Source organism: Schistocerca cancellata, chromosome 3 (genome assembly GCF_023864275.1).
Source record: "Schistocerca cancellata isolate TAMUIC-IGC-003103 chromosome 3, iqSchCanc2.1, whole genome shotgun sequence".
In the NCBI taxonomy this organism is placed as follows: Eukaryota; Metazoa; Arthropoda; class Insecta; order Orthoptera; family Acrididae; genus Schistocerca; species Schistocerca cancellata.
The window spans coordinates 641,617,342-641,641,116 of NC_064628.1; the positions used below are offsets into that span (position 1 = coordinate 641,617,342).

The 23,775-nt window shown below is 42.6% G+C and overlaps 1 protein-coding gene across 1 annotated transcript in view; it reads right to left on the reverse strand.

Moving 5' to 3' along the window:
* Positions 1-14,807, reverse strand: part of LOC126175592 (death-associated protein kinase related-like) — a 225,763-nt gene extending 210,956 nt beyond the window's left edge. The window contains exon 1 of the mRNA XM_049922455.1: positions 14,469-14,807. Within this exon, the coding sequence (XP_049778412.1) occupies positions 14,469-14,626 (158 nt within the window). The 5' untranslated portion in view covers positions 14,627-14,807. The remainder of the gene's footprint in view (positions 1-14,468) is intronic.
* Positions 14,808-23,775: the final 8,968 nt, after the last annotated feature.

Consider the following 23,775-nt stretch of genomic DNA (forward strand, 5'->3'; position numbering starts at 1 on the left):
CACGTGACGTCAGAAATCGTAGTCCAGAAGCAATAAAACTAATGATGAATCAATGTAGCCACTTTATTTTCTACGTCATCATTCCTCAGAGCAGCCGGCTGCTACTTGCAGAAAGTGTTACGGCCTCGTCAGTGGTTCAACAGAGTCAGATTTATGTACGATCGATCTTGGTGAACTGTCTCTCTGTACATTATTTTGAAATGTCATATCGCTCGTTACGGAAGGAGACAGCACGTCTGTCCAGGAATGAAAATAAGGAACAATGGCGAGATAGCGAAACTATGTGGCGCACAGGGAAAAGTGCATGCGGGCTATCGGCACAGGCCTTGGCCGATCGACCTCGGGGACGTGGATGCTTCGCGGGTTGCATACACAGCGCGGCGTTCGCCACCAGGTATGACGCTCTGGGCACAACAGCGCAAACTTTGCAAGTCGGGTATCAACGTTACGATGACTTCACTACGGAAGTAAAGTATCATATAATCTGTTTCGTGAAATTTAATGACACTAAGAGTGTAGGGTGAAGAGGGAGGCGAAAACTGTGTTTTATGAGCAATGGTCAGTAAGCAACTATTAAGCTCTAATTTCTTCAATCCTTTTCTTTGAAACACTGGCTCCTCTATGATGGTGCAGCTGTTGAACACTACGCTGTCTTCAAGAGGAAAAAAATTTATAGTATCAGAATGTAAATGAAGCTTGGAGCGGTGACTACAACTGACGTGTTTGTAGGGATGTGTAATGGAAGAGTAGGCAGGCGGCAAAAATACACGTGGCTTATTGAAGCGTCATTTTTATGCATCAGGAAGAATTGTATCAAGACTGAACACAGTAGAACAGTCAGACCACGCGCTATCTTCCTCCATACGGCTAATAACACACTGTTCAACGTTGGGGGGTAGTTACCGGTGGTTTCGTATTTTAGCAACTAAATTACTTTAGGAGAAGCTTGAACAAATACTTCAACAAACACACAGTTTCATAATACTTGAACATGGTAAATAGTTAGCTTTGCTAACACTTATTGTCCATGCAGATGACATGTATTTAACACAGTCGGTGACACAACATTTTATACTTCGTCGTAGCAGAATGATAGTCTACTACAATTGTCTTTATAAAGTTCTGAATAACTGTTCTGTTCGCACGCAGCCGGATCTGTGCTAAGATGATACTGTCGTCATAGCGATGATTAAAAGTGGTCGCTGATTACATGGAGACTGGACTATTACGTAGACTGGGCTGAGCGACACTGTACTCGGACGTAAGTAACGCCGGCCGGGGTGGTCGAACGGTTCTAGGCGCTACAGTCTGAAACCGCGCGACCGCTACAGTCGCAGGTTCGAATCCTGCCTCGGGCATGGATGTGTGTGATGTCCTTAGGTTAGTTAGGTTTAAGTAGTTCTAAGTTCTAGGGGACTGATGACCTCAGAAGTTAAGTCCCATAGTGTTCAGAGCCATTTGATTTGAACGTAAGTAACTTTCTGGATGCGACGGCGTAAGGGAACACTTGGAGGCCTATCTACGCCGACGTCTCCGATTCGTTGATGCCTCTGGCAGCGACTTTTTTTATTTTTAGTGCCGTCGACAGGTACAGACTTGTGAATGAGGCGTCGTACTGCAGACGATACCACATATTCTATGGACTATTTCTCGCAGACGCCGTTCAGAAAAGATTGAGAAATTTTAGTGGCACAGATGTGCTACAGCAGCTCAAAAGAGTTTATCCCTGCGCCTATGTCCGCTAAATTGTGGATGGCTCTGAGCACTATGGGCCTTAACATCTGAGGTCATCAGTCCCCTAGAACTTAGAACTACTTAAACCTAACTAACCTAAGGACATCACACAGATCCATGCCCGAGGCAGGATTCGAACCTGCGACCGTAGCGGTCGCGCGGTTCCAGACTGAAGCGCCTAGACCCGCTCGGCCACACCGGCCAGCCGCTAAATTGTATAGCATTACATAACTGAGAAGATACTGTAGTAAAGCACTGCCTTGTAGAAACACATAAAAGACTGGAAGCTGTTACCATTTTTTTCCGCATTTGGACAGAGAGCTCTACAACCTACAGACACGCTGTGCAGCCCAGGGACAGCAACTGCAGACACGTGACTTGACGGGAGGATGAGAGGTTCTTGTATAAGAGAGCGACCTCGCGTCAATCACAATATGAGCCCTGGCGACGGGTCGGAGCCCTTAAACCCTTGCGAATGGACGGTCATCGGCCGGCTGCAGAGGCCAACTCTGTAGATCCACCGCAGATGGCAGTCACGTTGACGGCAACGTATAGTGTCACATTCACGACAAATGATGTGATCACTTATAATACAAGAATAACGCGGGAGTATTTCAAGACAGGTTCATACAAATGTGGGAGAACCGCAGGTTACGTTGCTAGATAGTTCATAACATCGTCGGCTGAACTCTGATAGCTGATTTGGAGCGATTAAATAAATACGATATGGTGATTACCTCATAAGTAGGTTAATATGAATGAGTTCGAGAATTTTGATAGAAACTTGAGGGTAACGGGGTGCTTGTACAAGAACGTCTGGAAAAAGAGAACAATCTAAGGTTAGACGGACACACAAGTAGATGAAGCCGAAGACAGTTGCCAGAATAAATGGAGAGAAATACCATGTAGGCTTTCACGGCCTGTGTTTACATTCTTGGCGATATTAGTTGGATGGGCACTGGGCCGTGGTCTAAGGCATGTTTATGTGCGCAACATATCGGCTCCTAAGCTGGAGACATCCTCAGAGGTTAAAAATTGAGACAGATATCAACAGTCTAAAATTCCTTTAGAACAAACGATTATCACAGTCAAAAATCAATCCACGTAACAGAAATCAGAATGAATTACAATATGAAAAGAGCGTACTTTTATACGTGCATAATAACGGCTCCTAAAGCTGGAGACATCCTCAGAGCTTAAAAATGGAGATAGACATCAACAGTCTAAAAGTTAAACATCCTTTAAAACAGACAATTATCACAGTTAAAAATCGATCCACGTAAGACAAATCAGAATGAAGTACAATATGAAAAGAGAGTATTATACTTCGGATGTAAATGATGTGTATGAGTGAGGTCTATCAACAACAGAGTGTGCTGGACATCTTTTCAGTGAAAAGTCGGGGCTCTTCTGCCGTAAAAAGTACTTAGCTAATTCTTTTTGTCTATTCCAGTGTTTTTTTTTATACCGTACTAAGCTCTTAGATACCACACCGATGATGAGGAAGTTTCAAGACACATGCCATATGATACCCCATAAGGCGACTAGCAAAGCTGTTCTCAGGTGGAAGGTTGGTTTGAACAGCCCAGTGCTGTGCTAGACTTGACCGTACTTAAGGTGCTAAGCCCTACCCTCGACTAGGATGACCTACAGTTCAACATGGGCCCCGAACCATAGTGCAAGCAAAGATTTTTCACATTAGCAAATCAGTGCCAGAGGTGTAAGAAATAAGTGCCAAAAGCACCCACTGAGAATTGAATGCCTTATCTTTCGATTCGTGAACAATATTTATCGACTGAGCCTTAAGTTAATATCTACAAGAAACAGTATTCGCACGTAGCAACGATTGCAAAGACACGGAGTAAGGAATGCCAATTCAGAAGAACCATTTACAGAAGGTAAACAATTGGATATAAGATGCGTCAAGGACTTTTTCGTAGACTTTGAAGGTAAGGGTATCGAAACATAGATTTCCAACGTTATTGTCGACCTGCTCATTTTGAGATGAAATCTAATATCATATCAAGGAGTGGGCATGTTATCCCTTCGGTATACAGAATTAGTTCCGTCTCTTGTGGACCGGTTCGCCAGCGACGCTAGTGCAACGGACGGGATGCATCTGCAGCAGCGAGAGACAGCGGGGCGGACAGACGCTGGGTTGGGTCAGAAATAGATGCTCCTAACCCCTCTCGCTAAGGGAAGGGCCGCGCTAGGGGAGACGAGCTTCCGGTCCGATACACAATCCGGCATCGTCACTACCGTACCACCTGCCGCTTTACTCCACGTCCTCTGAGTCTGTGTGGCGCAGCTGTTCTTTACCTGTTTTAATCGACGCAGAATGGTTCAAAGACACTCTAACCAACAGTGTATACGAAGAATAGATCCCCGTTATGTGTTGTCGTTATTGTTTTGCGCCTCGTGAGTTCGGAATTTAGAACTGGTGAGATGTCGAGACTCTAGAGGTGAGCAAAATTGTGAATTAACGTAAAGATGAAAGTAAACCGGCGCAGAGGTAAGGATAAGCGAATCGTAGTCAAGAAGTCGAAACTGTTTCGCGGAGACTCATAGCGTTAAGTTTCGTTGTCCCTTTTATATTTTGACGGCCGAAGTGGCCGTGCGGTTCTAGGCGCTTCAGTCTGGAACCGCGAGACCGCTACGGCCGCAGGTTCGAATCCTGCCTCGGGCATGGATGTGTGTAATGTCCTTAGGTTAGTTAGGTTTAACTAGTTCTAAGTTCTAGGGGACTAATGAGCTCAGAAGTTGAGTCCCATAGTGCTCAGAGCCATTTGAACCATTTTTTTAAATATTTTAAAATCGTACCAAATATTTACACGAAAAGCGCTGTTAAGTCCATAGTGCTTCCTAGCAGTTTTTTTATTTGCAAATTTCACGAAGACTAATGTTTATGCCCTGTTTTCTTTCAATGGGAAGAACCAACAGGACGAAAAGACTATATTATTACCTAAAATTGTGTTCAAACACCTTCAAGGAATCTAGTATACATCCATAATGGCTAAAAGTAATCAAGAAAAAAACCTCTTCTACTTTGATGTCTGTATTCGTATTGCTTACCACCAACACATTTTACGAATAACTGAAATCTCTCGTAACCAAATCTCCCCTATGCTGAACTGTGTTGTAAATTTCCCTCTCAAGATGTTCCATAATTAGATTTGATTCTTGTCCTCAAGAAAATATTCATCAGCCGGCCGGTGTGGCCGTGCGGTTAAAGGCGCTTCAGTCTGGAATCGCGTGACCCCTACGGTCGCAGGTTCGAATCCTGCCTCGGGCATGGATGTGTGTGATGTCCTTAGGTTAGTTAGGTTTAACTAGTTCTAAGTCTAGCGGACTGATGACCTTAGAAGTTGAGTCGCATAGTGCTCAGAGCCATTTGAACCATTTTTGAAAATATTCATCGCATGTAAGTGTACTGTTGAGACGATGTGCTACAAACGGCCTGCAGAAATCGGCGCCTTGAAGAATTAAACTCTTTTTCTCTCTCTTATTGTCATTTCCAGAAGGCTTTCGACACCGTTCCTCGCAAGCGTCTTCTAACCAAACTGCGTGCCTACGGAGTATCGCCTAAGTTGTGCGACTGGATTCTTGATTTCCTGACAGAAAGGTCACAGTTCGCAGTAACAGACGTAAAGTCATAGAGTAAAACAGAAGTAATATCCGGCATTCCCCAAGGAAGTGTTATAGGCCCTCTGTTGTTCTTGATCTATATTAACGACACAGGAGACAATCTGAGTAGCCGTCTTGGACTGTTTGCAGATGATGCTGTTATGTACCGTCTTGTAAAGTCACCAGATGATCAAAACGATTTGCAAAATCATTTAGATAAGATATCTGTATGGTGCAAAAAGTGGCAATTGACCATGAATAACGAAAAGTGTGAAGTCATTCACATGAGTACTAAAAGAAATCAGCTAAATTTCGATTACGCGGTAAGTCACACAAATCTGAGGGCTGTAAATTCAACTAAATACTTAAGGATTATAATTACAAATAACCTAAATTGGAACGATCACATAGATAATATTGTGGGTAGAGCAAACCAAAGACTGCGATTCATTGGGAGAACACTTAGAAGGTGCAACAGGTCTACCAAAGAGACTGCTTACATTATGCTTGTCCACCCTATTCTGGAGTATTGCTGTGCAGTGTGGGATCCGCATCAGGTGGGACTGACGGATGAGATCGGAAAAGTACAAAGAAGGGCAACTCATTTTGTATAATCGCGAAATAGGGGAATGCCACAGACATGATACGTGAATTGGAGTGGCTATTACTAAAACAAAGACGTTTTTCGTTGCGACGGGACTTCTCATGAAATTTCAACCACCAGTTTTCTACTCCGATTGCGAAAACATTCTGTTGGCATCCACCTACATAGGAAGATATGATCATCACGATAAAATAAGAGAAATCAGGGCTCGCACAGAAAAATGTAAGTGCTCGTTTTTCCCGCGTGGCGCTCGAGAGTGGAACGGTAGAGAGACAGCTTGAAGGTGGTTCATTGAACCCTCTGCGAGGAACTTTATTGTAAGTATCAGAGTAATCACGTAGATGTAGATGTATTAGGCAGTTTCACGAATGAAGCTGGCGTAGTGTATGAGACTCTATTGCCGCTTTCCAGAGGAGTTACATATGAAATTACAGATTCAAATTTTTCGAGACCGCTTCCAGGTCACGCAAGAATCAGTGCTGATACAGATAGAAGTGCACAAGAGGCAAAATATAGTAGACTCAGCCCTTTTACACTCCGCGGTTATACCTAAACTGCTCTCAGAATGTACGTTCCTAATGGATATCCCACGTTAATACGTGCAAATGTCTTTGAACGTAACAGTTTCGGTCTGCCAACAGTGAGTCAGACATTACGCTACAAAAACTGACCGAACAGCTCACATGCGATGGCATGGCAGGCCAGGCCAGAAGGGCCGGATCTTTAGCCAAGAGGCCGCTGTCTGGTGGAGCCGCGGCGCTAACAGCAGGAGGCGCTAACCAGCAACGGAACGCACATCCTGTACTGGGCGGACAGCTGCCAGCGCTCGCCACACGGCCTCCTAAGAGTATGGCGAACACGTGTGTGTGTGTGTGTGTGTGTGTGTGTGTGTGTGTGTGTGTGTGTGTGTGTCTGTCCAGCACTAACGAGACGCAGATGCCCCAAGAGATTCTTGCACCTCGAAATCTTGCCAATCACTTGATGTTGCAGACGCTTCGATCACTTATCCTTATAGAGAGGGAGGATTTCTTTGAGATTTGACAAAGGCCAAAAAAGAAATGAGTCGTTGTCGTCGTACAGAATACCGGTAGACAGTGTCTTGTTCCGTTATCAATTTTGGGATGAGATACTCGACAGTCTGTGACTGAAGGCTTCGTTTTGTGTGACAGCAGAGCAGCAACTTTTACAATAATTTAGTCGTTCAACACAAAGTGTTTCGGGCAAACTTCTTTAACTGGGAAGGCGGGGGTGGGGGGTGGGCTTCTGTTACTATGAAACTATGAACACACGCAACAAAATGCGAACGTCTGATTTCAAGAGGTTAGAAATACACGTGGTTGATGATGTTGCAAACTTTCAGGGATGAAGAAGAAGGGTAAAGATATCAGTTGGAGGTAAGGGACCCTGATGCGGAAACGATCCAGTCGGAACTTATAAGCGAAATCGGACTGATACCTCTGAAAGTGCAATATATGTACCGGCACTATTCTTGCTAACATTGTAGGCTAGGTAGGTTTCAGAGGCAGTAGTATGGACCAAAACAAGAAAAATTTTCAAGTGAACACGGACTCTACACTGCATACCGTAAGAGCTTATAGCACTTGCTCATCTTAGATATTGTGAAACACATCGTTTCTATGCTTTCCATATTTCGGGGCAGTGTAGACCAAAATAAGAACGCCCACTGAACAACAGCTCTAAAGTGCATACTTTACGAGCCAGTAGACAACATGTCACAGTAGCGAGGGTGAAAAAGCGCTTATAGCACTTAAGGTATGCATTTTACAGTCCATATTTACTAGACATTTTTTCTTGTTTTGGTCCATACTACCAACGCTAAAATTTATTTACTCTAAAATCTTAGCAGCAACACACCGGTACATGTATTGCACTGCAGAGGTATGAGAAGACTTTTCGCTTATAACTTCAAGACTCGATCGTTTCCGATCAAGAGTCCCTTACACCAGATTGGTACACCAACCCTTTCTCCATCATCCCTGAAAGTTAGCAACATCGTCACGGAATCATCGTGAATATCCATCTGAAATTTTGCAGAATAATTCGTCTTTTCCAGTATACATACGCCGTACACACAAAACATAACTTTTACATTTTTTCCCTACGAGTCCTTTGATTTGTTTTTATGCTATTTCACATGAATTTCGTTTGTGTCGGATGACATAATTCTCTTTTCATTTTTGTGACACCTGTTTAAAACTGACATGACATAGATTGGCTACATACCAAAAGGAGAGAAATGAATAATGGTCGTTGGTTCGCGATTAGACAGTAACATTTAAAAATAATGCCGTTCAGAAACAATATGTGATGCAAACGATCCATATGTCAACATAGATACGAGTGTCGGAGCAGTCAACTGATGCAGTACTAGGTACTGAAACGTAACGCAATCTTCACTAGATGGTATTTCTTTCTGGTACAGGAGCAATGTAGAAGCTCAGGGAACTTTTTTATCGGCTGCGCTAAAGCTACTGTCTGAGGGTTGGCGCTTCAGTACGGTATTCATGCCTGTAATCGCGATTTCTCGAAAACACTTGAGGTCATAGAATGAGATTTTCACTCTGCAGCGGAGTGTGCGCTGATATGAAACTTCCTGGCAGATTAAAACTGTGTGCCGGACCGAGACTCGAACTCGGGACCTTTGCCTTTCGCGGGCAAGTGCTCTACCAACTGAGCTACCCAAGCACGACTCACGCCCCCTCCTCACAGCAGGTACTGGCAGAAGTAAAGCTGTAAGGATGGGGCGTGAGTCGTGCTTGGGTAGCTCAGTTGGTAGAGCGCTTGCCCGCAAAAGGTAAAGGTCCCGAGTTCGAGTCTCGGTCCGGCACACAGTTTTAATCTGCCAGGAAGTTTCACTCGAGGACATACTACAGCAATATACGCTACATCCGTTTACTACAGTCGTGCGAAAAATTAGCAAAATCGGCGACCCCTTAGGTGTATGCTACCCTTGTCAGTTGACCTTGGCCCTTGGCTCCAACAAACAATCGAAATATGCCGCGTGCGAGTGGCTACCTGTAGCAGCCGCAGCGCGCGACCCGGCATTTTTCCGCCGCCGCGGCGGCTGCTGAGGAATTCGACGCGAGCGGCGGCTGCGCGGCCGGCAGCTGCTTTCACCTGGCATGGCCTGGGCCCGACGCGACGGTTGGGCGCAGCTGCGCGAAATGACCCACATCGGCGGCACTGGCGCCCACTCCAAGTGCTACTTTCCACACTCTGCGCCGGCACAACTGACGCGTAAGCTATGCGACGGGCACGCGATTCAGTCATCCTCACTGATCCGCAACGGAAGTCTAACACAGCCGACTCTTCTTCTCGGTTGGCACCACAGCCGTGAGAAATTTGAAGAACGACATCGTTCCAAGAAGCCGTTAATTGAAAATGGCACTTCATTAAGCACCGCCGGCCGCTGGTGGCCGAGCGGTTCTAGGCGCTTCAGTCTGGAACCGCGCGACCGCTACGGTCGCAGGTTCGAATCCTGCCTCGGGCATGGATGTGTGTGAAGTCCTTAGGTTAGGTAGGTTTAAGTAGTTCTAAGTTTTAGGGGACCGATGGCCTGAAATGTTAAGTCCCATAGTGCTCAGAGCCATTTGAACCATTTTTTTTCATTAAGCACCACTAGCTAGTTTCGAGCGTTGCTCATCCTCGAATGAATAACAGATGAGGATGCCATGGTCCTAGTAAGGAGTGTAGAACAGAAACCAAAGCGCAAGCAGAGGTTCTCGTAGTCAACAACGTACACGACCTCGGAATAGGTAGCCAGAAACAAACCACACTGGTGACTGCAGTCCCGTCACATGCATACATGTGTACATACGGTGACGACCATGTTATTCGTAACTGTGTATCGTACGTAAGTTGAATTAAAAAAAAAAAAAAAAAACTTCACGAGGGAAGTCTCCACATTCATTGTACCCTAAGGATCTGAGAATGAGAAAAGCTCTAAACTGGCTAGTACTGCTCCATAAAGCACTATTTTCAGTTAACGGCCTGATGGGAACATGTCGTTCTTGAAACTTCTTTTTGCAGTGCAAAAATAGAAATATGAAAGCTAAAATATGGGCTCAGCCACACAGTGCAAAAACACTAATTTAACGGCCTAGTGGTTCTAGGCAATTCAGTCTGGAACCGCGCGACCGCTACGGTCGCAGGTTCGAATCCTGCCTCGGGCATGGATGTGTGTGAAGTCCTTAGGTTAGTTAGGTTTAAGTAGTTCTAAGTTATAGGGGGCTGATGACCTCAGATGTTAAGTCCCATAGTGCTCAGAGCCATTTGAACTATTTTTGAACTAATTTAACGTGCCTCGAAGGTACATGCCTTCACCACCAGAAATATCTATATACAAGAATCGTCACTACTTAAGATACTTCTCATTTATTGTTCCGTCTCAGCTGCACATTTCCTCCCCTTCCCCATAAGTCCAACATACAAGTATTTAAAACAGTGAGCACCGTTGTAAAACACAGTACTCTGATATATGATTCTGAGTAGACAAGTCAGGTTGCTGACACAACTACTTAGCTAAATTCTACGTTTATGTACATTCTTTTCCAAATATTATAAAGTATTAGATGGTAATATATAGGTTTATTTTGTTGCAGATCTGAAGATGATCCAGAATGATCGAAACATGCGATCTAATTAAAATTTTACAACTGAGACGAACAATAAATGAAAATTATCTTCAGTATTTACACAGTTACTGAATATCTCAAGACGATTATGTCGACTATAGTGAATCATCACTACATTTACAAACGTCCACAAAAACAAACTCACTGCAGTATGTTGATATTTTTTTGGTGGAGGCATTTTTCTCAGAAACTCGTTAAATTAATGCTTTTGCATAGTGTGTCGTTGGGCCTGCATTTTAGATTTCCACCACCATCTCACATCCAGTCAGTGATAAATTAGAGACAAGAATAATTTACGTTGAAGATTTAAATTCAACTCAGGAAGGCGTTAATTATTCAGAAACAGTAGCATGCTCGCAGCTACAAAACGTTTAGCTACTCGTGAAGTTCAGTATTAAAGGAGCCAGAAGGATTTATTGATGGCGAAATCCTGCTTTGCCAGTGATGAATTTGTTAGTAAAATCAGTTGTTGCATTATCAAATAACGCGAGTTTTACGTAAAATCTGACCTTTTGCATATCTTCACTACAGTAATGTGGTGAACGTAAATACGTGCTGTGACTGCTTTCTGTTGGATGATGTGCGGCTACAATACCCTCAGAAGCATCTGATACACCACAGTTTGTCTACTTTTACATTTCTGTGACAAGTTCCGCTAACACCTCTTGAATGAAAATATGCTTAAGATTTTTTGGCTTATTCCACTTCCATGAGCACCCTTTCACTTAGCGTCTGTGTAAGCAACATTAACATACCTCTTTCTTTTTACTTAAATATGTATATATTCCTTTTTGACATATCTTACGTCCTTCAATGCCTCCTCACTATTCATCTATGGGACGAACATATAGCTGACGGTCAGAGATACCGAGATCAACAAAGAAGTTTAGAATTAATTGGAGAAATGGTGACGGCTTTCATATACATCATATTAGTGGTATAATTAAATGACCTTATTATTATCCTTTTTTAGATTTTTGTAATTGTTTTTGTATTATTATTGCATTGCGCTGAAAAAAATGATTAATTTCTAAATGTACTGCCATAGTCATTTTATATAAAATGTGTCTACACGATCTGTTACAGGCAGCTTAGGATGCAGGTAATGTAGATTTATAGTCTCAATAATTTTTTAAAAATCTATAGCTTCTGGAGCTATATGTGGAAAGCACAAGGGGAAAACTGACACAAAATGGATGTACATCACCATCAGATATCAAATTATATAAATGCTTCAGTAAACTGTTGTCATCAGTACTTTTTTTAACTCTGATAAAATCATTATAAAGTATGTTTTAGAGCGAACGAACTGCGGAAAATAGAATTTCATGTACGCCTGTGTTCCAGCTCCTGTTAAATTCCATCTTCACGTTCGTTCCTGGAGAAAGGTCATTAATTAAAAAGTTCCTGCTCTATCTTTAAGCGCGCAAATGTCATGCGAATTACAACGTATCAACTCGAGTTTTGACTGTTTCATACAGATATTAATAATATTCGCCATTCAAACAGCCTTTGACCTGAGATAAATCTTCACACAACTACAGGAATTTCCACATATGTCACACCGAAAACTGAGGTGTACGCTCGCTTAACACGAGCAGAGACAAACATCCTCATGCGCTCCCTATCTCACGGCGACGAAACACTAGTGATAAGGAGAACAATAGGTCTTTTCTCGTTTCACAGCTATAACTGTTCACTGTAACTATACTATTTCGTCCAACCACGTGAGTGTAGTTTTTTCCTTTCTTTTGCCTAAGCAGCGAATAAACGAATTAATACCGGCGAGGAAATCTGATGTTCAGCGTTAACATTCGATACCGGAGTTTGGCGTAGCTTCGAATTAAGGAAAACGTTACCTTTTACTTCATAGCGATCAAAATTACGCAGAGTATTTCTTATTTATGAGAGAATTGTATTATGACGAATCCTACTCATCATTTTCCTTGTACATACAAATCTCATCGATTTTTTTTCAGTGCTGGACTTTATAGCTAACAGCAGACTATTCAGAGAACGACTGTGTTGACTAAGTCAACTGAAACTAGTTGCTGTCTGGATATGATTATATCAACAACTTTTTGCGTAGAGACCGGTAATACCAGTGTCGTGAGACAATGGATTCTCGGAATTTGCAGACTCTTCGCAACAGCCGCCACAGCACGCTAATGCGCGTGTTTGTAAACTGTCGCCAATGATAATGAAGGTCACACGGCTTTTGGAAAAGCCGGCGCACTCTTGCAGTGACAAATATCCACACTATTTCACGTGCCGGAAGGCTGGGCGTCCACGCCTCTCACCGGTGCAGTGCGCTGCGTTTACCTGCTGGTTGGTTTTTTCTGACGCGGCGCTAAGTCTGCCGGCTTTTGCGAAAGAACGTTTTGCATTTCTCCCCGGAGAAACTCTGCGCCGAGGGACTGGTTGTGCAAGGGTAAAAGGGTGCGATAACTATCTCTCTGCACGGTCCATTGATCCGCTGGCCACGTATCGGAGGTAGGCAGACAATGAGCAGGTCGGACAGTTTCGAAAACCTGCGGTGCGCGCAGGCGGATTGCGTTTCTCTCTGCCGGGGTTTGGCCAAACCGAAAGCTTCGGGCGATTGACTTTCTAAGTAGGCTATTGCGACTGTCTCCACGGTGTTACCAAAATCCTTCTGGGCAAAATTCTGACGCATGCACTAAAAGCACGGTTGGCGCACTTCAGTCGTAAGTTACATATCTCCAAGCAGAAGGCGAGATTTACAAATAGTTCTTACGAGGAGCAAAGAAACTGATTCCAAGAAACCACAGCGGTGGAACACCGAATAAGCACGCATGATGATTCTGACTTTATAACTTGACAGTCGAGTCCCCAACTAATGTCTGATTTACGCAGATATTCACGTTGTAGCTTCACAGGATTTTGAGAACGCTGCACGATTCGTGAATAGTACTTCATGCAACTGAGAGTCAATTCATGCATGACTTCCAGATGCGATAGCCTATACCAACAGCGATACATTTTCATTTGTCAAAGAGTTCCGACCAGGAGACGGAAATAGTAACGCTTCCCTGTGTGCAGCCTCTGTCCAAGGACTAGAGCAAATACATCCAGGTACCAGAATAAAGAACAGAGATTACCCACTTGTCGGCATCAGGGTCAGCTGGAGAAAGGCAACGAAAGAAATCAGTTTTGCTTTACTTAAGGAACTATCTCAACACTCCCTCAAGTTTTTCAGGATATTGCAGAAAATCTAAATCCTTGATTCGATTCCATTGCCTTAACAAAGAGCACCATCCTTCGTTTCTAAAGCCCGTACCACACTGTAAAATAAATTTGTTAAAGACTAATTATAAATGAACTTCTATAAATCTTGACGTTGTACTGGACTGTTCCAAACGTATTCTTTGTAAAAGCTGGAATATGGTTCTAGCTTTTATAGAATAATGATGAAATGTCTTTGACAGTGTAATACGGTCGTAAATGTAATACTATGCGATAGATACTGACAGAAATGATACCGACAGAAATCCGTTCTTTAGTGTTGCTTGACTGTCACGACGTGGAAGACACATTAACTTCTGTCGACGATACACGGGCCACTTTGAATGCTAGTATCCACTTCCGTTTCACGGCAAGACACGGCGAAATCTGGAGATCTGTTTCTGCAGCTATGCGGCAGACTCATAATGACTTACTAGAAAGGCCCGTCATGCGTCAGAGCGAAACATGAAAGCCTGCCTGATATCTCGTTGTCTACGTATGATGTCACTTACTGAACACACAAGCACTTCAACACTGACACTCGAACGTGCACGAAAAACAAAAAACACTTCGGCGAGGTTGCAGTCGCGGATTTGACTGTGTCTTACCTTGCGAAGGGCTGCTCCTCGACTTCGTAGTGCTCCTCGATGGGCTGCTGAGTAATCCACTTCTCCATCTTCTGCGGGCTGAGCTCCAGGAAACCAGGAGTCGTCGACGACATGAGGACGTCGGGCTTGCGGCCCGAGCCGCGCACCTCGCCCCTCATCGCACCGGGAATTGGAACTCGCGACCCCCCAACCAACACACAAAGACCAGAGCGACTCGTCCGTCCGCCTGAGCTGCCAGGAGGAGCTGGCAAGACACACCACCACTCTCCTCCGCCGCCGATCTAGCAGTGAAGCCGCGGTCCGCCCTCCCCACAGCTGCTGCTGCTCGCCGCTAGCTGCTCGCCGAAATGTGCCGATCTGCACCGACGGCTGCCGAGTTGGCACCGGCGGGCGCCAGTAGATCGAGCGCGCTACTGCGCATGCGCAACCACAGTGTCCTCTCCCCTCCCTTCAACGCCGCGAGCTATGACTCCGCTGTCAAGCGGCTCGAGAGATAGGAGCCGCTTTGCAGCAGAAAAATTAATAAGCTCGGAGCGCGAGACAGCTCCTGCTGCATAGCTCAGCCTGTCCGACTCTCCGCTTGTTACGGTTTCTGCGTGATGGGCTGTCTGGTGGGTCAGAGATTCGAAGACGTGAAAAGTGAAAGGCGGCGCTGCCGGCAATCTGCATCTGTATCTGCCTTCTGCAGACTTCCGAGCGATTTGTGACGTAAGGCATGTAAGTGCGTCAGTATCAAAATCGCGACCGCTCTCTTCCTGTTCCAGTGGCGAATGGTATTCGGGTAGGCTGTCTGTCAGTACGCTTTCGTGTAAGCCCGAATCTTACATAACGTCCTATTCATTACAGAAGCTGCTGTGGGTATGAGTAACGTGTTTCTTGAAACTTCCTGGCAGATTAAAACTGTTTGCCGGACCGAGACTCGAATTCGAGACCTTTGCCTTTCGCGGGCGAGTGCTCTACCAACTGAGCTACCCAAGCACGACTCACGTCCCATCCTCACAGCTTTACTTCTGCCAGTACCTAGTCTCGAGACGAGGTACTGGCAGAAATAAAGCTGCGAGGATGGGACGTGAGTCGTACTTGGGTGGCTCAGTTGGTAGAGCACTTGCCTGCGAAAGGCAAAGGCCCCGAATTCGAGTCTCGGTCCGGCACACAGTTTTAATCTACCAGGAAGTTTCATATCAGCGCACACTCCGCTGCAGAGTGAAAATCTCATTCTGGAAACGTGTTTCTTGACCCATATATCACAATTTCAAAAGCAAACGATTTCATGATGAAAAGCCTTCGGGTTTCCAGCCCGGTGGCAGTGTTGTGATATCGCTACTTTTCTATGAGTATCACTGGATATCACGAAATTTCAATCACCAGTTTTCTCCTCCGACTGCAAAAACATTCTGTTGGCACCCACATACATAGGGAGAAGTGATCAACACGATAAAATAAGAGAAATTAGGGTTAGCACGGAAAAATTTTAAGTGCTCGTTTTTCCCGCGCGCCGTTTGAGAGTGGAACGGTTGAGAGACAGCTTGAACCCTCTGCCAGGCACTTTATTGTGAATAGCAGAGTAATCACGTATCTGTAGATGAAGATGTAGATACTTACCAATTTCTCCACGGTTGTGTCGTACCCTTGATTTAGAAGATCCTCTAGGTGGTTAATATGACACCTATCGATACGTTGTGGTATCTCGACACTGTCACCTGGCGGAAAACCCGAGAGATTTTCAACAGCAGTATACATCAAGAAAATTCACATTCACACCAATTTTTGCGTATTAAACGTCTTCCTTCCAGCGTCTTTTACTGTGGCTGGTAGAGCATTCCTGTAACGTTCCTGTGGTGAGTAAATAAGCCCGTGGAGAATAGTGTAGCTCTTCTCTGAATCTCGTATCTGTTCTGCGAAACGAACTCAAGAATCACTCGGGCGTCGAATCTGTCAGCAACTCCTTCGTTCATCAATTACGCTTGCTTAGCATTTTTTGCATTGAATCCCAGATGAGTGTCTGCCTTATCCACAATATCAAATTTATTATACATAGTCATTCAACATTAAATTAGTCCAAACGCTTGCCGCTTGGTATTTGGCAGTTGTGAGTCATTCAGATGATTAAGAAATTTTGGGATCATCCTGCATCAGTGATTGAACGTGAAACAAATGAAAAGTCTTAGCCAGTCTTTACTACGAAAAACAGTTTTGATCACAATTTATTTATTACTGTGACTGGTTTCGACCACTGGAGATTCTCCAGCAGAAGGAGGTCGTTACTCATTGGTCTGAAGATGACCACGGTAGTGGTCACCGGTCACCGTAATAAATAAATTGTGATCAAGACTGTTTTTGATAGTAAATATTTGTAACACTTTGATCACTGTTCACTCCCAGAATGTATTCAAAAGTAATCTTAGCCAGTCACCTAATTTTATTTTGAATGTCTTGGATGGTGGGAACGCAGCCGTATATGATGAGGAACTATAAATAAAATGGTCTCTGGCGGCAATTTTAGTTACATAACTGTTTTATTCCGTGATCGATTTCGGGACCGCTGGTCCCAGTCTCAGATGCACCATAAGTGTTATTTCCAGTGGCTGTCAAGGGATTCGGGGGGGGGGGGTTGCCGGCCGGTGTGGCCGTGCAGTTCTAGGCGCTTCAGTCTGGAACCGCGCGACCGCTACGGTCGCAGGTTCGAATCCTGCCTCGGGCATGGATGTGTGTGCTGTCCTTAGGTTAGTTAGGTTTAAGTAGTTCTAAGTTCTAGGGGACTGATGACCCCCAATGTTAAGTCCCATAGTGCTCAGAGGCATTTGAACCTTTTATTATTATTATTATTATTATTATTTTATGTTGCGAATGGAGCGGTCTACTGCCTGTCGAATCTCTGGAACAGTTCTGAAGCGAATACCACGAAGTGATTCCTTCATCATCGGAATCAAATCAAAGGACCTAAGTCCGGGGAGTATGGTGGATGGTACAGTACTTCCCAGTCCCATCGACCGAACAGAGCAGCCACTGCTTGCGCTGTATGCGCCCGCGCATTGTCTTGCAAAATGATGGATGGGTTCCGCAGAAAGTGTCGCCACTTCTTTCGCAAAGCTGGTCGCAGGTGATGCTCCAAAAACGAACAGTAATACTGTGCATTGACCGTCTGCCGTGAAGGAACGTAATGCGTTAGGAAAACACCATCACAGTCGTACACGAGGATCTCCATAACTTTAGCCCGCTCCATTCGCACCATCAACAGAACAGGCTATTCTAACGGTATACTACGCCTTCGACATCGCTGGCGGCAGGTTCTACACTACGCTGGTGACTACTTACAAGGACAGTATCAGGTACAAGCGTGTAACTCTTTTGTATCGGTTGTGAATGAAAAGTTGCCACTATTTAAGTTCCAACCCTCGTATGAGGGTATGCTGAAAAGTAATGCCTCCGAATTTTTATGTGAAAATTCTTGAAGGTCTTTAAATACAACAAGCCTTATTAACGCTCTCAATCTTTATTCTTCATGTCTGAATATTTATTTCTCAACATAGTCACATATTCACACATTTCTCCCAGTGACAGGCCAGTTTCTTAATACCGTCATCGTAGAATGTTAGACTCTGTTGACGGAGCCTCTGCTTGCACAGCTTCATCACTATCAGAGTGAAAACCTCGAAGTTGAAGTACTGGAAAAAGATGAAATTCGGATGGGGTCAAGTCGGGACTGAATGAAGGATGATCGATGCCATTGGACCCAAGGAGCAGAGTCGCAGCGCTCGTGTAGGCTGGAATTGTCATGCTGAAGGAAAGGGTGCGTCATGTGTGGACGACCTCTTCGAATTCGAAAATTGGTTACAGCACGCTTTTTCTCACACATCGACGTAGTCAGGTTACTTATCGCCATGTTACACGCTACAGTTCGGCGCCATCCAATTGCAGAGGGCTGCAAATATGTAGATATGATGCATAAATATGTAGAATGTTAGTTATGTTAATGTTTATTTAAAAGGCTTCGAGAATTTTCATGTCAAAAATTCGTAGGCCATACTTCTCAGCAAGCCAGTCGTAGTTTAGATAAGGTCAGTGTGAGGATTGGGATGCGACAGCTTAAAGGACAAAGGTATCGCGTAAAGGATTTTTTATAATATTGATGTCAAAGACTATAAAGCAATACTGAGCACAACCGAGAACTTTAAAGAATCCAGAACTGTGTTCACGGAAGCAAAAGGAAACGGATAGACGTGTGAAAATTTCACGAGTGTGGCCTAGCTGCCAGGGGTACCGTGCGCTTCATCCAGTCTCTCGTGCAGTTCCCGGCTCACGGTTCAACATCTACGTTCTACATTCTCTGCAAACTACTGCCTGCAAACTATTGTGAAGTACATGGTAGAGGGTACTTAGCCCTGTACGGAGCTGAAATATACTTACAGATTTTTCACTCACTACACGTTTTTGAATCTTTTAAATCTCTTGCCGGTTCACCATCTACGTTCTACATTCTCTGGAAACTACTGCCTGCAAACTACTGTGAAGTACATGGTAGAGGGTACTTAACCCTGTAGGGAGCTGAAATATACTTATAGATTTTTCACTCACTACACGTTTTTGAATCTTTTAAATCTTTTGCCGGTTCACCATCTACGTTCTACATTCTCTGCAAACTACTGCCTGCAAACTACTGTGAAGTACATGGTAGAGGGTACTTAACCCTGTAGGGAGCTGAAATATACTTATAGATTTTTCACTCACTACATGTTTTTGAATCTTTTAGATCTCTTGCCATAGTTTGACGAGGCTGACTCGTGACAACAATTTTGTACTAAACGTGAGTGTGTCGAGCCATAGTCTTGGAAACGAATGCAGGCCAAACGTAAACGAACGAATCATATGAGACAAACACTTAATCAGTTACAACCGTAGTTTAGTTCTTGCCACAGCACCACGAGAATTCGTCATAAACACTTACGAAATGCCAAGACAGCTGCATTTAGATGGAAGTAGTGATGGAGTATCCAGTGTTAGCGACGTTACTGTACAAAAGAGAAAGCGTGCAGAACGACTAATTATAGGTGACGATAGTGAAGAGGAAAATGCAATACGTAAATCATGTGTATCACGAGTTTCGCAGGAAGCGAAAAACACACCAATCATTTGGAAATATTATGAGAATCGTGGCATAAAAGCATCTCTTTCAGAACGTTTAAGTTGACACACAGGATTATTAGAATTCTTTTTTATTTGATGACAAATTGTGGGAGATACCTATTATGAAGCCAAATCTCTGCGCACGTCAGATAACAGAGAATGGGGGGAAAAAGCGGAAAGTGGACAACACTTGGTAATCTGTTACTTTCGACGAAATAAAGACCTACCATGCACTGTGCATTTTGATGGCTCTAGTAGGAAATCCAAATATCAAAATGTATTGGTATAAAAGACTAGTAGTAGAAACGCCAACATTTAAAAATGCAACCCATTTGAAAAGAGTTAAACAAATTTCGAGATTCTCATGTTTTTGCAATAATAAAACTGCTGATAATACTGACTGGCTGCGAAAGATAAGACCTATCATCAGCCTTTGGAATGAGAAACTTAAGGAATTTACACACTGGATGAAAATGTCAGTGTAGACGAATCGTTAATGAAACGTAAAGGATGTTTAGCGTATAAACAGATTAATTCATAGAAAAGTGCGAGATTTGGATTAAAAATTTACAACCTTTGTGAGGCAACTACTGGTTATTGTTGCAGTTGCAGAATATATACTGGCCAGGCCAAAATTAATAGTGCATCAGAAAATGTAGTCATGAGTAGAGGGGCACTACAAGTCCTGGACAGAAAATCGCTGACATCAGCATTAGCATTGCTGAAACTGATGGCATCAGCATCAGATTACTGTTCGGAATCGCTGACTCCAGCATACGGCCATCAGGCAATGACATTATTCTTGGAATTCCGTCCTCCCCCTCTCCCTGTGACCAGTGGCATTACCTGTTTTTGCAGAAACGCCGAGGGGCACAGGACACCAATGGCGTGAAAGCTCAGCCTCACACCCTTCGAGCAATTTTAAATTTTTGTAGTTTTGTTGAAAAAGTGCCGTCTTTTACCGTCTAAATATCTGATCTGCCCGGTATATGAAGAGCCGCCAACAGCAGCAGTGATCAGCTGGGAAGAAGTAGGCTCAGTAAGTATTCATCTACTATTCTTCTTTGTTATTATTACTATAATTATTTCTTTCCTTTCTCAGACGTTATGTCTCGTCAAAAATGGAAAGCGACGCGGACCTTGATCAAGCGTGACTTCCTCTTAACTGTATGGTATATGTTACATTGCATTTAAGAACTTTCGGGTAACTGAACATGTATCAATAATTACAGATTTCTGTAGTTGTATATATAAGTTTGGATGTAGCTGTATTGCGTTGATGTACTGGTGGATATTGTGTGGTATGACTCCTATAGTTGATAGTATAATTGGTATAATGTCAACTTTATCCTGATGCCACATGTCCTTGACTTCCTCAGCCAGATGGATGTATTTTAAAATTTTTTCTCCTGTTTTCTTCTGTATATTTGTTGTATTGGGTATGGATATTTCGATTAGTTGTGTTAATTTCTTCTTTTTATTGGTGAGTGTGATGTCAGGTTTGTTATGTGGTGTTGTTTTATCTGTTATAATGGTTCTGTTCCAGTGTAATTTGTATTCATCATTCTCCAGTACATTTTGAAGTGCATACTTGTATGTGGGAACGTGTTGTTTTATTAGTTTATGTTGTATGGCAAGTTGTTGGTGTATTATTTTTGCTACATTGTTATGTCTTCTGGTGTATTCTGTATTTGCTAGTATTGCACATCCGCTTTTGATGTGATCTACTGTTTCTATTTGTTGTTTGCAAAGTCTGCATTTATCTGTTGTGGTATTGGGATCTTTAATAATATGCTTGCTGTAATATCTGGTGTTTATTGTTTGATCCTGTATTGCAATCATGAATCCTTCCGTCTCACTGTATATATTGCCTTTTCTTAGCCATGTATTGGATGCGTCTTGATCGATGTGTGGCTGTGTTAGATGATACGGGTGCATGCCATGTAGTGTTTTCTTTTTCCAATTTACTTTCTTCGTATCTGTTGATGTTATGTGATCTAAAGGGTTGTAGAAGTGGTTATGAAGTTGCAATGGTGTAGCCGATGTATTTATATGAGTGATTGCTTTGTGTATTTTGCTAGTTTCTGCTCGTTCTATAAAGAATTTTCTTAAATTGTCTACCTGTCCATAATGTAGGTTTTTTATGTCGATAAATCCCCTTCCTCCTTCCTTTCTGCTTAATGTGAATCTTTCTGTTGCTGAATGTATGTGATGTATTCTATATTTGTGGCATTGTGATCATGTAAGTGTATTGAGTGCTTCTAGGTCTGTGCTACTGCATTTCACTATTCCAAATGAGTAGGTCAATATTGGTATAGCATAAGTATTTATAGTTTTTGTCTTGTTTCGTGCTGTCAATTCTGTTTTCAGTATTTTTGTTAGTCTTTGTCTATGTTTTTCTTTTAGTTCTTCTTTAATATTTGTAATATCTATTCCTATTTTTTGTCTGTATCCTAAATATTTGTAGGGATCTGTTTTTTCCATCGCTTCTATGCAGTCGCTGTGGTTATCCAATATGTAATCTTCTTGTTTAGTGTGTTTTCCCTTGACTATGCTATTTTTCTTACATTTGTCTGTTCCAAAAGCCATATTTATATCATTGCTGAATACTTCTGTTATCTTTAGTAATTGGTTGAGTTATTGATTTGTTGTTGCCAGTAGTTTTAGATCATCCATATATAACAAATGTGTGATTTTGTGTTGGCATGTTCCTGTAATATTATATCCATAATTCGTATTATTTAGCATGTTGGATAGTGGGTTCAGAGCAAGGCAGAACCAGAAAGGACTTAATGAGTCTCCTTGGTATATTCAACTCTTAATCTGTATTGGCTATGATGTGATATTATTTGAATTTGTTTGGATATTAAGTGTAGTGTTCCAAGTATTCATTACTATGTTTAGGAACGGTATCAATTTAGGATCTACTTTGTATATTTCCAATATTTGTAGTAACCATGAGTGGGGTACACTATCAAAAGCTTTTTGGTAATCAATGTATACGTAGTGTAGCAACCTTTGTTTGGTTTTAGCTTGATAAGTCACCTCTGCATCTATTATCAGTTGCTCTTTACATCCTCATGCTCCTTTGCAGCAGCCTTTTTGTTCTTCATTTATAATTTTGTTCTGTGTTGTATGTGCCATTAATTTCTGTGTAATGACTGAAGTTAATATTTTGTATATTGTTGGTAGGCATGTTATGGGGCAATATTTTGTTGGGTTTGCTGTGTCTGCTTGATCTTTAGGTTTCAGATAAGTTATTCCTTGTGTAAGTGTATCAGGGACTGTGTATGGGTCAGCAATGTAACTGTTAAATAAATAATTTAGTCAGATGTGAATGTGTTGAGGTGAACTTCTTTAGCCAGAAATTTGCTATTTTATCTTTTCCAGGGGCTTTCCAATTGTGCATAGAATTAACTGCTTGGGTGCCTTCATGTTGCAAAATTATCGCTTCAGGCATTAGTGGTATCATCTTGTATGTGTCTGTTTCTGCTTGTATTCACTGTGCATGTCTGTTATGTTGTACCAGGTTTGACCATATGTTGCTCCAGAAGTGTTCCATGTCTGTTATGTTTAGTGGATTGTCTATTTTAATGTGTGTGTTATCTATTGTCTGGTAAAATTTCTTTTGGTTTGTGTAAAATGTTTGGTTTTGTTTCCTTCTATTTTCACTTTTTTTTGGTATCTTCTAAGTCGTTTGGCCAGTGCTTGTAATTTCTGCTTCTTTTCATCTAATTGCTCTATCGCTTCTTGTTGTGATATTTTACCTAACCTTTTTCGTTTTTTGTCTGATATTTCATTTCTTATAAATTGTGTTAGCTGTCCGATGTCTTTTCTCAGTTTTTCTATTGTTATCTGTAGCCTGTGTTGCCATGCTGGTTTTGTGGGTTTCTTCTGTGTGTTGGTTGGTTCTGATCTCTGCCTAGTGTGTATATTTAGTGTAGTGAGTGCTCCTATATAAACCAGTAGTTGTAACCCTTCTGTAGTTGTGTTTTCATTTATTTTGTTGTGTATGATTGTGTTGATAGTTGTTATTATTGTTTCGACTTGTGGGTTATTTGGTGGTCTATGCAAGAATGGTCTAATATCTGTATTTGTGCCTTTGTATTCTATATATGTCAGCTGAAATTTTTCTTCTATATCTAACATGTGTGTCACTTCGTGTTCTATTTGTGCTTGTTCT